General features: G+C 32.4%; 2 protein-coding genes across 2 annotated transcripts; one reads left to right on the top strand and one right to left on the bottom strand.

The window, feature by feature from the left end:
• The first annotated feature begins 8931 nt into the window (after positions 1-8931).
• On the top strand, positions 8932-11083 carry LOC112750562 (uncharacterized). The gene is made up of 5 exons (XM_025799348.3): positions 8932-9383; positions 9454-9557; positions 9661-9832; positions 10021-10143; positions 10219-11083. Exons 1-5 carry the CDS (start codon positions 9198-9200, stop codon positions 10873-10875), a joined length of 1242 nt encoding a protein of 413 aa, XP_025655133.1. The 5' UTR covers positions 8932-9197; the 3' UTR covers positions 10876-11083.
• Positions 11084-11440: 357 nt separating this feature from the next.
• LOC112750563 (homologous-pairing protein 2 homolog) lies at positions 11441-13442 on the bottom strand. The gene is made up of 6 exons (XM_025799349.3): positions 13309-13442; positions 13097-13122; positions 12435-12702; positions 12222-12292; positions 11929-12117; positions 11441-11844 (listed from the first exon to the last, which is right to left on the bottom strand). The coding sequence occupies exons 1-6, from the start codon at positions 13334-13336 to the stop codon at positions 11746-11748; spliced, it is 681 nt and encodes a 226-aa protein (XP_025655134.1). The 5' UTR covers positions 13337-13442; the 3' UTR covers positions 11441-11745.
• Between the last annotated feature and the right edge of the window lie 1700 nt (positions 13443-15142).

Below are 15142 nucleotides of genomic sequence, written 5' to 3'. Positions count from 1 at the left end.
TGCTATTTAAATCAATTGTCATATTTGTTCCTCATTCTTAAAACCCCGAATTTACAATCTCCATAACCAATAATAAGAACATATTTCCCTGCAGTTCCTTGAGAAGACGACCCGAGGTTTAAATACTCGGTTATCAATTTTAAGGGGTTTGTTACTTGTGACAACCAAAACGTTTGCACGAATGGATTTCTGTTGGTTTAGAATCTATATCTACAACGCGACTATTTTTATAAAATTCTTTACTAGCAAAAATCCCAACGTCAGTAAGCAAGCATCCGATTATGGATATAGGGTGTTCACAAGAAACAACCATGGAAAATTATGGAGATCATGCGGCTAAAGTTGTGGTGGGGGTGCCAAGGAAGGAAGAAAAAGAGAAGGGTAAAATGTTGATTCAAGAAATAATTTTGAATGAGTGGATTAATGACCATTCAAAATGGAATCACAAAAAAAACGTAACATATCAATCACAAAAAATGATAATATGATTAATAAAGCTGATTCTGAAAATACAGTGACATGGATTTATAGTGGCAAGACTAGTGGACTTGAAAGAGTGGCCGTAAGAAAAAAAAAATAAAAACTGTTGTGTGACTGGTGCAAGGCCCAATAACAGAAGAATGTCCAAAAGAGTGCAAGAGAACTCCTTGGGCTCGAGATCTTGAAGTACTTTGGTTGGAGATACTGGAGTGGGTTTAGAAGCCGAGTCAAGTATATTAAACATGGAGCGGGTAATTAAGACTAGAATGGGAAACTGGGTAAGCCTGGAAGAAATTGTAACAACGATGCCTAGTAGGGGTCGATATGATTTGAATTTTTAAAAATCCAAACTGCATCCACTTCAGAACCAGTTTTATAGTTCATGAACCCAAATTAAAACTGGAATGACAAGGAAAACTGATTCTAAACCAGTTTGGAAAAATAAAAACTGATTTTAAATCATTTTTAAAATTGAAATCCTGTTTTACTTCCAAATTGGTTTCAAATCCGATTTTTCCAAAAATCCGGTTTTAAATATTTTTTTCTGAAAATCCAATTTCAAAACCAGTTTTTTAATTAAAAATCCAGTTTTAAAACCAGCTTTTAGAAATTCAATTTCCAAAACATACTTTTCCTACCAAAAATCTAGTTTTTAAATTATTTTTTGTTACAAATTTTGAAATTTAATATTTTAAAAGGTAAAATTAATAATAAAGTCTTTTTAAATTATATAGGTTCATTACACCTAAGATTTTGTTCTTTATAAATCTAATGACAATAATTAATGCATATAACATTTAATCATCATAAAAATATCAAAAGATGCCACCGAAAAATTTCTCTAAAACAACCACCACAAAATATCAAGATGCTCAGATAAAAAATAATACCATTGACTCATCATACTCTCAGTCTAAATCAGAAGTTACATCTCTCCTTTTTCCTCCACTCATCTCTCATGTATACATGTTGTCTTTCAATGCAAGCAACTCAAATGCTTTACAATGTTTCAAAGCAACCTCTAACATTTGAAAGGTAGAGTTCTACCTAGTCTCAATATCCATATAAGGCAAGCCTTTATACTAAATTTTTTTTATTTCAACACACTTTTAAAACCTAGTGGCTTTAGATGAAAAGATCTGACATATTTTACTGTACTATAAATCCTCAAGACTGATTCATCAATCTCTTTTAACCCTTCTTTTATAATAAGTTTAGAATATGTGCACAACACCTCATGTGAATAAATTTACCATTCAAAAGAATGCTATTCCAAGAACTTAATTGATGTTTCAGATATTTAATTACAATATTATTCGACGATGCATTATCAACTGTCACACTAAATACCTTATTCAAATTCAAATTACTTAAATAAGATTCAAATGTCGCTCTTATGGCCTCTCCTAAATGACTTGTCACTTGGCAAAAATTAAATATTTTTTTATGTAATTTCTATTCCAAATTTACAAAGTGTGCTGTCAAACTCATATAAGTAAAATTTTGAATTGAAGTCCAAGTGTTAGTTGTTAGACATACTCTACCGTAATTTGTCGAGAGAAAATCCTGCAACTTCATCTGTTGTTTAGCATAAAAAGCTCCAATGTCACGTGCTAATGTAGTCCATGAAAGAACTTTGAATCTTGCTTGCAGGGCATGCACAAATTTTTAGAATTTCGGGCTCTCAACAAAGTGAAATAATAGCTCTTCCCCAATAAGCATTTTCACAAGTTCCCTTCAAGCCTCCTTTTGGTCAAATTTGAGAGCAGTAGGTGAATTTAAAATACCATGCTCATCTATAGTCGGTGTAGTTGTTTTTCTTTTTTGTTCGAATCATTGTTAGGATTTTATTTGCATATTCTCAAATGACTACCTATTGAGCTAGTTTTATTCCCATATTGTATTAAACTACCACAACATTTTCATTTAGTCTTTTTCTCGGTAGCTTTCTTTACTTTAAAATGATCCCAAATAACTGACCAATTTTTACAAATATTTGACGGTGAAAAAGATGATTGAGTACTAGTGGATCAGATATTCTTGCTGCCTCAATATTATTATTATTAGTCATCATCCTCTACATATAATATAGAGGCAATATTAATATTAGAATACTAATCACTCACTAGTATAAATTTTCTTTTACAACTGTTATTCAAGTGAAAAACAATAAAATGTTTTTCCCTTAGGGGTTAAATTTAATTTTCTTGTCCATTAGTTTAACTCTGATGAAAAGATAAACCATGTGAATTTATTTTGTAAATGTCATTTATCATTTGTCATTTATCATTCCTCTAAGATTAAGCAATATTACATAAGAGATTTTAAGCAATATTACTAGAAATGCTTTCCTAGAATTTAAACTTGTACTTCTATTCATGTTCAAGATTATTGTTTACTATCTCAACCAACCAGTACTTTAGAGAACAGAACAAAAGCTATATTCAAAAAATGGAGACTCAAATTAAATTAAACTCAATAATGTTTAGGTGCGTACAATATTCATATCTCAAATTCTCAATTCAAATTCCGTCCCTAATAGTGATAAGAAAACTCACCCAAAAAAATAATACAATATTCCAATATAAAGACATAACAAATCAATGAAATTGATTAAGAACAAATGCAAATTTCACTAAAATAATCCAGTAAAGAACAAAAGAAATTGCAAACTCACATTTAAAACTAGAACTAAAACAAAAAAAACAAAAAAAAATGCAAATAAAGAAACACCCAGCAATATACCTAAACTTCGGAAGGGATGGAGCTGGAGGCAGAAGACGATGACAAAGTGACAATAGAAATCACAGAATGGCGGACAGTAGAACTCATAGCTTCAACCTCTGGGAGAGGAAGGGGACGCACCGTCGAAGATGAGGAAGGGGACGCACCATTGCAGGTTCAAGCTCTAGGAGAGGAAAGGGACACACCGTTGGAGATGAAGAAGGGGATGCACCATCGCAGCTTCAAGCTCTAGGAGAGAAAGGGGATGCACCTTTAGATATGACGAAGGGGATGCACCGTCACAGCTTCAATCTTCCTGCTTCTGGGCCGGCTGTGGCGGTGACAACAAACACCGGCGGCAGAGATAACACGTTGAAGAAGGAAGAGGACGAGACCAAGAAGGAAGAGGGAAAGACCAAGTGTTCAGCTTCCTATGTATATGAACCAGACTCTCAAATTAGCTATGATACACGGACACAGGATACGACACGACACAAGGCACGTTGACACACGAATTTTAAAATCTGAAAAGACACGAGGACACTCATATATATAAAATATAAAGTATCTTTTAGATAATGATATTTTGATATTTTATTGATATTAAAACATAAATTAATTTTTAAATTATTTGTAGTGTCTTATTTTAATTATATAAAGTATTTAAAATATTTTTTGTTTTAATAAATAATAAGATATACTATTTCTAAATTTATTTTAAGAATACATGTTAATAATAAGGCTGGATACACTGACACGTGATGGTATTTAGGTGTTTCCAAGCATGTCCAGAGAAGAATTATTATTTTTTTATTAAGACACGATTGGACACAGCAGACACACGTGTCAGACGAGTGTCAAAGAGTGTCGTATCCAAAATGTGTCTGACACGCGGACACAGTAACTCAACAAAGTATCCATGCTTCATAGGAAATTTGGATTTTTTTTAAAATTTGGATCTTAATTTGGATTTGGATCTGGATCTGAGATTGTTTAAATGGTTTGGAATAAAAAAAACCCAAACTATAAAATAGATACAATTTGGTTTAGATTTTTTATTTAAAACTGATTTTTTCAAATGGTTTCGTTTGGATTAGGTTTAAATCCAAAATTAAATTTTTTTTTTTGCACAGCCCTAATGCCTGGAGGAGGTGACGGTGCTTTATTGGTCCATGGAGAAGGAAGTCGTCTTGACGAAGGGGGGCAATGGGTTAGCCATGGCAACGGGAGTTTAGTGTGGCCGAGAAAGAGATGTGCACTGACGTCACCTGCGATAGAATGTGATAATGAAGCGGTTATGGAGACATAGAACCAAGCTGGAATACACTCAGTGGTGATAGTGAAAGCAACGAAGGGTGGACTTGATGGAACTAGTGCTGATGATGATGCAGACAACATTGGTGATAATACGGATGATGGGGCTGAGGTTGCGGATGGTTATAGCATGGAACCCATTACAAGGGTTTGTGTTGATGAAGAAGAAACGAATCAAGGTGGAAGAACATTAACGAAGGAAAATGGGGTGGTCTCTACACGTGATTAAGATGACAATGAGAATTAGAGGAGCAGATGGTACCAAAGAAGGGAGCGAGGGTACCAAAGATAGTTAGGTTTTTAAATTATAGGAGCTGATGCTTAAAAATAGAAAAACATGAGATTTAGCAGTGGCATCAAGTGCAATGTTGTACAATGAAGAAGATGACATCATGGCAATTTTTTAACCGCAGAATAAAAAAAATTTCTCAAAAAAAGAGATTGGCAAAACAAAAAGAGAAAGCAAGACATTGCAAACCCAAAAATCACAAAAAAAAAGTGTGTGATATTTGCTAAGTACCTACCAGAGTCGGTCTATGGAAGGATATTTGCCAGCTATAGATTAACGAATAACATGTGAGGGACAAGATGATTACTAGTCAGTCTATGGAGATAGGTGATAGAAGAAGAACTCAATTTTGGGAAGATGTCTGGCTACAATGTGGGTCTTTAAAAGCTTGATTCTCGATACTCTTCTCAGTTTCAAAACAAAGAGGACCTGCCATAGGGAATTGTGAATTTTTGGATGGGTTAGAGTGGATTTGAAACTTCCAATGGAGGCAAGAGTTATACCAATGAAAGTTGGACCTAGTGAATCAGTTACATGATACTTTAAGGCCGGTTAAACTAACATATGGCAGAGAATATAGAGTTGTGTGAAAGTTTGACATAGAATATATTTTTTTCTACTAACTCTTTTATGCAGGTGTTGTAGACAGAAACACTTCCGGAGAATGTAACAAGTTATAGTTTTACTAGAACTGTTTGAAAAAGCTTAGTTCCACCAAAGGTAGAGTTGTTTATTTGGTTTGTTTTGATAGACAGAGTAAAAACCAAGAAAAGATTGAGTAAACTAGGTGTTGATAATCAGGATGATAATATCTGTGTATTATGTGAAAAAGATGTTGAATATATTCACCACTTATTCTTTGGCTGTAAATTTATTTGACAGGTATAGTCCGCATGGTTATCTGATTTTGGCAGGTTATGGTCCATTCTAGCCACGTTAAAGAAACATTTTGACAGTTGGATAGGAGTTCACAATAAGAAGAAAAAACATAATAAATGGTTGATGTGTTTTTTTACGATTATTTAAAATGTCTCAATAGAAAGGAATAGAAGGATTTTCCATAACAAAAAAATAGGTGTGGAGGAAATAATCATGAAATCATTTCAAATCTATAAAGAGTGAAGTGGTGTGGATAGCTCTTATTGTTGATGATAATATTAGTGATGACAATAAAATAATTTTTTTCTTTGTTGTTGTTTTTATCTTGTTATTTTATTAATCTTTTTTCTATTTTTATTGTGTTGAGCTTTCTTATTTTTTATTTTTTTTTTTTAAAACTTACGCATAAGTTTTACGAAACTTACTCTAAAACTTGTTAATACCATATAAGAACAAGGGACCAAACACAAATCTTTTTGTTTATAAAACTTAAAATCAAGATATAACACGTTGATAATATAAAGACAAAAATCATATATTAAGGAAAAAGAAACAAGTTTAAAAGAATAAAAGTAGCAATAATTGTCGAACTTTGGTGTTTTTGGGGGGTCAACAATAATTGTTGAACTTAAGTATCGTGCTTACGCATAATGAAATGGACGTGGACCTAACTGTGCGGGGTTTGCGTCTGATGCCTCTCATGAAATAGTCGTACCAAAACGATGATTACTTGTTAAATAAAGGATTTGCTTTTTCATTTATGTCCCTCGTTCCTTTCTTCATTCAACTCGTTCATATTATGAACAGAACCTTCTTTGAAGGTGCATGGCGACTCAGACGCCACACTTCATGTTCTTTTCCTCGAAATGTTACCAACCGCGTAATAGGCATTTAGAGCAGGTTCCCTCTTGGTTCCATTGTTCCCAATACTTCCTTTCTTCTTTGCTAAGAAAGCCCAAATGACCATAATTGCAAAATGAACCATTTCGAAATTATTGAATGCATTCCATTAAGCTTAACTCAGTACAATAAAATGATACAATATAGAGACTTATTTACACACAAAAAAAAGGAGTTGGGATTTTATTGCCTATAGAGTGTTGAGTAGGGAGTTCAAAATTGCTACAACCCGAAAGAAAATCTCTATAAATGAGTGAAAGAATAGAGTTTAAACAAAAAAAAATCGGACAAAGAAAAATTGATTAATTTGTAAAATTTTGGACATTAATTTAATTAAATAAAAATTTAAAGAACTAATTTGACTTGAACATTTACTCAATTTTAAATATAAATTGATTTGTATTTTTAGGACATTACGAGAACTACTAAATATACGAATTGGCTATCAATAGGTTTTGTGGTATATATTAATGTGGTATCACTTATAAAACACGCTTAGTTGTTGAAAACTTGAAATATGAGTCACACTAAAGGATAAAGCATTGGTGTGATCTGTACTAACATGGAACACAAGAATTTAAAAGTAGATTTGATTTGAAAAATGTTTTGTTTTTATTTTTAATATTTTAGTTTTAAATTTTGTGAAGATAAAAATGAAAAATAATAAAATTTCGTTTTCTCTTTGATTTTTGTTTCTAAATTTTTTTCCGAAAAATTCTAAAGTTTAAAATTACAACTATATATGGGTGCACAAAAAATTAACCACCAAATTAGTAATTTATATAAAATATATATTAAAATTAAAATATACATAAAAAATAAATAATACATATATATAAATATATGATAACTAATTAGTGACTAATTTTTTATATATACGTAGTATTTTTATTAAACATATTTAAAATGAAACATGAAAAACTAAACAACACATTTAAAAAATGAAAAATGTACATTTAAAAAATAAAAAATTTTATATATATTTTATATTTTAACATCTACTTTACATATACGGTAAATTGCCTGATTTTTTCCATGTATATAACATGATAGTTCAATTTTTCAATTTTACAAAACCCAAAACTCATTAATCCGGTAATTGGCCTTACCAATGAGAAATAAGTATATTGTGTGTACTTCTCATAATCAAATTACAAATAAAAAATATCAAAAGATTATGATAATTTATTATTTTTTATTATTATTTTTAATTATTAATTTAATTTTATTATTTTAATAATTTAATAATATATTTTTAATTCACACTTTTAAATATTAATGATTAATTATTAATCAAAATTAATAAATTCTACCATTTTTGTAGTATTTTTCATATAAATAATATCTAAAACACAGAAAATAGGTAATAATAAGTCAATTTTATGGTTTCTATAAGTTGGTGCTTAAATTTTATTTAATTTATCTTTTGTAATAAATAAATATTAATTTTTAAATTTTTTTAGGAGGTCTGCTACACATACAAGTCTTTTTGGCTTAGAAGTCTTACAAGTTGGCACAAACCCAACAAAAAACACGCATTACACTCTCACATTCAAGAGTAAATAAACGCACGTTATTCAACCACTTCCTGTTTCCAAAGCGCGCTACTCACCATGCATTATAAACGACTCTTCTTCTTCTTTCTCTCTGAAAACAAGTTTCTTACCAAATTTGAAGATAATGGAACTTCAGAAATACACCCAAATGATTACAGAAATACACTCAAATGATTACAGAAATATACCTAAAGGATTACAGAAATACACCCAAACGATTACAGGAATTCACCCAAACGATTATAGAAATATACTCAAAGGATTACAGAAATACACCCAAAGGATTACAAAAACTACACCCAAAGGATTTAAGAAATACACCCAAAATTCGTTGAAGTACATCTTATGCATAATTCAGAACTCTTTCTCTTTCTCCTCCTCATCTTCTGTTACTTCTTCTTCTTCAAAAACGATTTCAGAGCTTGATGTCAAAAAATAATGAAAATCGAAAATAACGAAGAAAGAAAACAGAAAGAAAAACACGTAAATGAAGAAGGAGAAAGAGAAGGCAAGAAACGAAAGAAAAGAACGTGCAGCAAGAAGAAGAAGAAGGTCAGTGAAAACGTGCAGTAACAGTTGAAGAAGGAGAAACAGAAGGCAAGAAATGAAAGAAAAGAAGAAGAGGAAGAGGAAGAAGAAAGTGCAGCAAGAAAAAGAAGGTGCAGTGAAAACATGCAGTAATGGTTAAAGAAAAAGAAAGAGAAGGCAAAAAACGAAAGAAAAGAAAAAAAAAAAAGAAAAAAAGGAAGAAGAAGATGTATTTATAAAGACTTGTATAAAAAAACACTTGTACATGGAGAATTTCTCATTAAGAATATGATGAAAGCATTTAAGGTTTTACGGTTTTACCTCATCTCTAAAAAATAAATATAAATAAATAAATAATTGAATGACGAATTAGTTACTTGCCGACTGGTCCTCTGGTTCATTCTTAAACTAGCGTTTAAAAGATCCATTCTCTATAACTGGCATGAACGTCCTCAAGTTTGCGTGTTTCCAGAGGTTGGTGCCTGCCATAGTTGAAATTATTTACTCCGCTCCTCCTCTACTGTAAGATGGGTAAGAAGCTCGATGCTCTGCTTGGAAGAACTTTCAAGGCTGCAAAGTTCAGGCCTATCATAACGTTAGCCATTTCACGCATTGCTGTGCTCAAGAACCAGCGCCAGGTTCGCCTTAAGCAAGCCCGTTGCGATGTCCTTCAACTCCTCCAACTCGACCACCATGAACGAGCTTTACTTCGAGTAAGTTTACATGTATAATATTATTAATTGTTTTATAAAAGTCATACTTTGATCATTTTTCTTCTCATAGGTTGAGCATGTTATCAAGGAGCAAAATATGTTGGATATGTACGACAAGATTGAAGGATATTGCAACCTTGTGATCGAAAGGATCCATCTCATTGAACAAGAGAGGTTAAATTTATTGCTCTACACTTCATAATTTGCAATTTTACTTGATGAATTTTTTTTTTTTTTACTTATTAAATTCACGAGCTGTGTTTTGTTCTTTTCATAGGGAATGCCCTGAGGAACTGAAGGAGGCAGCATCCGGGTTACTCTATGCGGCTTCAAGGTGTGGAGATTTTCCAGAGATACAAGAGATTCGTGCAGTTTTGACATCTCGGTTTGGCAAAGAGTTTGCTTCACGTGCTATTGAGTTAAGGAACAATTGTGGAGTCCATCCTCAGGTACGTATCTTATATGATAATCAGTTATTTTATCAAGTCTCAGATTGTCATCTTCCCATTATTTTGTTATGGCTGCTTTAGACACTAGCTTGATTTATAACTGCATACCAAATGCTAATAAATCACATTAGTTTTCTGAGTAATTTTTCTTTTCTGTATTCATCATTTTTTTATGTGGCTACTTATAGATGGTACAAAAGCTGTCAACAAGGATGCCAAGCTTGGAAAGCAGAATGAAGCAACTCAAAGAAATTGCTTCTGAGAACAATATTATTCTGCAACTTGAAGAATTTTCCTCTGTTTCGGTTGAGGTAAATATAAAACCAAAGGAAGCAATATAGTTTTTTCTAGACAACAAATAATGGTATCTGATGGGATATATGCAGGAGCAATTCAATGCGGAAAATCAAAACCAGAACAAGCACGGGATAGGGGAAGAGATTTTTCATAATTTCCCTAACAGAGGAAAAGATGAGGAGTTATCCAATTCATTTAAGGCAAGGAAAAAGTACAAGGATGTAGCTGATGCAGCACAAGCAGCTTTTGAGTCAGCAGCATTTGCAGCAGCTGCCGCAAGGGCAGCTGTGGAACTCTCCCGATCTGAACCCCATGATCCTGATGATCATAACACTTCAAGCCCCAAACCGAGAAAATTTTCTCATGGCCATAAACCTCAACTGGAAGAGACAGAAATCTTTAATGAAACTCTAGGAGATAACAAGAATATAAACAGGTTAGAGAAACCAAAAGACAGTTTAGGTTCCAATTCAATTGATGAGATTTTGAAGGTGTCAGTTGATACAGAAATTGAGGCTGATACTTTAAATAAGGAAGTAGTTTTTGATGAAAGTGATGACGACACCAATAATAAAATGAACATAAATCAATATTCTATGCCGATATCTCCAAAATATACTAAGGGTAAGGCAGTTGGATCAGGCTCTCAGAAAGATGAATCTAATAAAAAAGTGACAAGAACCAAGATGCAGAGTGGACCTCAGTTGGATTTGGAGAAGAGGCCAATTTCTGTGAGGACTAGATGAGTAGACAAGTACAGGTTGCTATTGAAAATGAATGTATGTTGCTTTCCATACTGCATTTTGGATGTGAGTTTTGCTAGTAGCTTATCTAAGCGTGTAATTATGGATTCAATATTTTTTATTTTTTTATTATCAAGATATTGTTTTGGATTTGCAGTGTTGTAACTTGTAAAATTAGTTTATTTAGGTGGAATAAAAATGAATGAAATCATCTGCAGTTGTTGCAACAGTGTCATAGAAATAGGCACCCCGTGGACATTTGCATAAGAAACAGAATGATATTTGACAATACATATGATGGAAGAAAAAAAAAACAGATGATCTTAAGAGACTTCTAACTGAGGTTGCCATTCATAATTAATATTGTATGGGCTATGTCAAGTTAATATAGATTAAACTCATTGTTAACCATTATGGTATTTTCTAGCTTAGAATTGTTCAATTTAAACAGAATCTGTCATACATGGCAAAGCAATTGTAAGAATCTTAACATCGTGCTTAAGAGTTATTCTTGGAATCTATTAGATGTCAATAGTGATTCATCAGCAGAAATGATGCTGAAATCAAGTAGGAAAATGCTTCATATTGATAATTTTATATGACCTTGAAACATGTACATTAGTGAAGTATGCTATATTTCTGTCAAATGCAACTGATGTTAATGCCTAAAAAGATATAAACAATAACATTGCAGTGAGTCATGCTTGTAAATTCACTAGGGAACAAAGGCAACAACTAGGTCTGAATTGTAAACAATTACATAGGGAACATAATTTTCAAACATGTTCAGGGAGGTCAGAACCCCAAGGAATATTCACACCTAATTGTTTATTAGGAAGAGCAGACATCTGAGACTCCGTCCTTATAAATATATCAGTAACCCCTTGGCCTTTTCTTTCCTTGTTGGATAAGGTCATTGTATGATTGCAAACTCACTCCAACATCTTCATCATATTCTATTCCAAGCTCCTCCTGCCAAGTACAAACATGTATCAGTATTAGAACAGATACATAAAATAAAACAAAATCCGTGATCATGATGACCCAAAACAATACCCTTAATTCCTTGGGATCCTTAGGTGAATTCTCAGTAAGAGTGTCCCATATATCCTTGAACATTCTTTTACGCTTTCTCCACTGACTTATTTTCTCTGATAACATGGTCTCCACAGCCATGCGTTCTTCAGGACTCACCAGGGTAACACCTCCGCGTAGCTTGGTCAACTTGTTCTCCATTTCTTGAACCTGAAGCAGAAGCCAGAGATGGAAACAATCTTAGTCAAAATCTGCACAATTGCAAATTCTTTTATCAACAATGAAATTCAGCACTAAACATGCACACTAGCTACCTCCATCCTCAGATCTGCTTCTCTACCACAGATCTGTTCCAGTGTTAAATTTGACTGCAATGATTTAATCTCTGCAGTTACAAGTTACATTCATAAATTTCAGGATTCAAAAGGAGCTTTTTTAAAATCTCAAATTGATGAAAACTATCAACAAGAAGGTTTTTGATAACATTAATCAATGCGATGGTTTGATGATCACATAATTCAGTGTACCTGCTTCAACCTCATTAATAGTCTTTTTCTGTTCTTCAAGCTGCTTTTGCAGTTTGGCATTCTGTTCTTTCATCTGATTAAGCTCTTCACTGTTCAGGATGTTGAACTGATCCTGCCGGGCAAGGTATATCTTCTGCTTGCCATACTCCTTGAAAGAAATACGGCCACCATCAGCAAGATTGTCCAGTGCTTTCTGTATGGCTGCCTTCTTGAGGTTGAACTTTTGCAGAGCATCCGCCACATTTTGAGCATTCAAAGGCCTATTTTGCTGAGAAAACAAAGTGAAAAAAAAAAAACCAGAAAATAAACGAATTTTCCAAAGACCCAAATCAACATAAGTTAAATTATTCAGCTCAGAAAAGTGTGCTGTTTTCAATTACTTTGGTGGCAAAGAAACTGAAAAGACCATAAGCAAAATATGGAAACCTCAATGAATTTCACCAAAGACACTTATCAATATAAGCTAAAGTATATAGTTCATAACCGTATGCTAATTTTTTTAACGCATAGAAACTAAACTGGCAAAAGAATAATAATAGAAATTGATTAAAAAGAACGTGAGGCGATTCATGAACGCTACTGTTCGAAGAAGACATTACTTGTGAAGAACAAGCGCAAACAACCATTTAGCATCAAAAGTATATGACTACAACATAGGTTACCTCATTCACGAAGTTCAACACGATCGCTGCGAATTAAACGAAAGCACAAATAAATAAATAAAATAGATGAAATGTTCAGTTCAGAAAAGGAAATCGCTAAAGCAAAAGCTGATAACAGAAAGGGGAAAACAGAGAATAGAGAGCTTCAATCTGAATCTAACAATCAAAGAGAGCAAGGGTGGAGGAAGTGGCGGCGCCGGTGATGGATTTACCTTCCGCGCTATCCGATTTTGGAGCCATTGTTTGGAGTATGAAAAAATGGGCGGGAAAATTTACGGAACTCCCTTTTCTCCTGTTTCAGTGTCAAGTGAGGATTGCCTGGCAAGTATACTGGAGACTTGCGAAGATGGTAGTTTACGTCTTTACGACATCGTTTTACTTTTCTAGCTACAATTCACAATTATTTTTAGCTTAGATAAAATTTTCAGTCGTCTATTTCTTTTTATTGTTTAAAACTTTAAATTTCTTAATCTGGGAATCTTAGAAGTTACACTCTTCCTTGTTTCCATTCTAATATGAAATTCCAAACCGAGTAACTATTTTGCATCTTAAAAGATTTAATTTTTTATGAAATAATTATTTAAAAAAAAATAAAATCTTGATCCTCTAAAGATAATATCATTTTAATAAAATGCTCTGTTTTTATAAGGGTGAAATATTTCATACCTTTGATTCATTTTTTTATAAAATTACTTGAAAAATTATTTACGAGATAAATACTTGAAAAAAATTATTTTTTTTTTAATTTTTTTCATTCACAATAAAAATTACTAAAAAAAATTCTCTAGGCAATAAATTTGGAAGATGAAAAAAAATCAAATTTTTCCAAGTAAATTTTAAAAAATTGCATCAAAATATGTAGCTATATTTGGTGCATTTTTTCAAATTGAAATTATATTCAGATAAACAAAATGCCAATTTTTTTTAAAAGTTATTTTATCCAAAATTAAAATTTTTAAAGGTCAAAATGGAAGTTTATTCTTCCAACTCACAGACACACTTTACAACTTTTACGGTTAAAATATACGAATAGATTTGGAAGTTCATTATACAACATTGTGATGCATCACAATAAAATATACGGAAAAATTCTACATCCATATAAAAATTACATGAATGTTATTCAAGTACCTTCCACTATATGCATTTTATACTCGTTTGTTTTACACGCGTCTCATATAACGTATATAACGTAATTCTTCTTTTGCGTGATCAACCTTTCTCAAAGTAAAAACCTTGTTCTCTTCTCGCGTTTTCTTTCTTCTTGTTCTTCTTCTCTGTTCGCGTTCTTCATCTTGTTCCTGTTCTTGTTCTTCTTCCTCTTCTCCTTTTTCTTCTTCAACCTAATTAAATTCGTTGTTCTCCTTTGTTCGCATTTTTCTTCTCTGCATTATGGATCTGGATTGACTTCAACATAATTAGCTTCGTCGTTCTTCTTCTTCTACTTCGTTTTCTTCTTCGATCTGCACTTCTAAATTGAAACAATGAATGAATCAATTTTAAATCAGTTGAATGCGTGCAATTTGGATAATTTTTTCGAAACGCATCAATTCGATGAGATTTGGATTATTGAATTTTGAATCAAATTCAATGGAATGCAATTGCTAATTTTATTTGAATTGAATTGAATGGACTGAAGTGATCTGTATCTAAATTGAATTGAATTGATAATATGTAAATTGTAGACAGAGTTGTTTCGAATTTGGTTTTGTATAATGGTTTCGTTCACTATGAGTAACTGTTCGGTTCGATAAGTACTATAGAGTTGTTTCACCATGTTCATGTGTTCGGTTCGGTATGCAGAAAGAAGTCTAAAAAAAATTAGACGAATATATTCTGTTTTGTTCCCTAAGCACTATATAATTGTTTTACCGTAATTAAGATTTCGGTTCACCGTATTTAAGATTTTGGTTCACCGTGTAGACCAGCTGTTTTGTGGATGAAAAATTTGTCTCAAAGGTGGGAATGATTTTCAAAACACTAGAAGAAGCTAGAAAGTTCTACAAACATTATTCCAAACTTGCTAGTTTTTCTACGAAAATAAGG

Source organism: Arachis hypogaea, chromosome 15 (genome assembly GCF_003086295.3).
Source record: "Arachis hypogaea cultivar Tifrunner chromosome 15, arahy.Tifrunner.gnm2.J5K5, whole genome shotgun sequence".
NCBI classification, from domain to species: domain Eukaryota; kingdom Viridiplantae; phylum Streptophyta; class Magnoliopsida; order Fabales; family Fabaceae; genus Arachis; species Arachis hypogaea.
The sequence above is the reverse complement of the archived record's forward strand: the minus strand, read 5'-3'. Positions and strand labels throughout refer to the sequence as shown.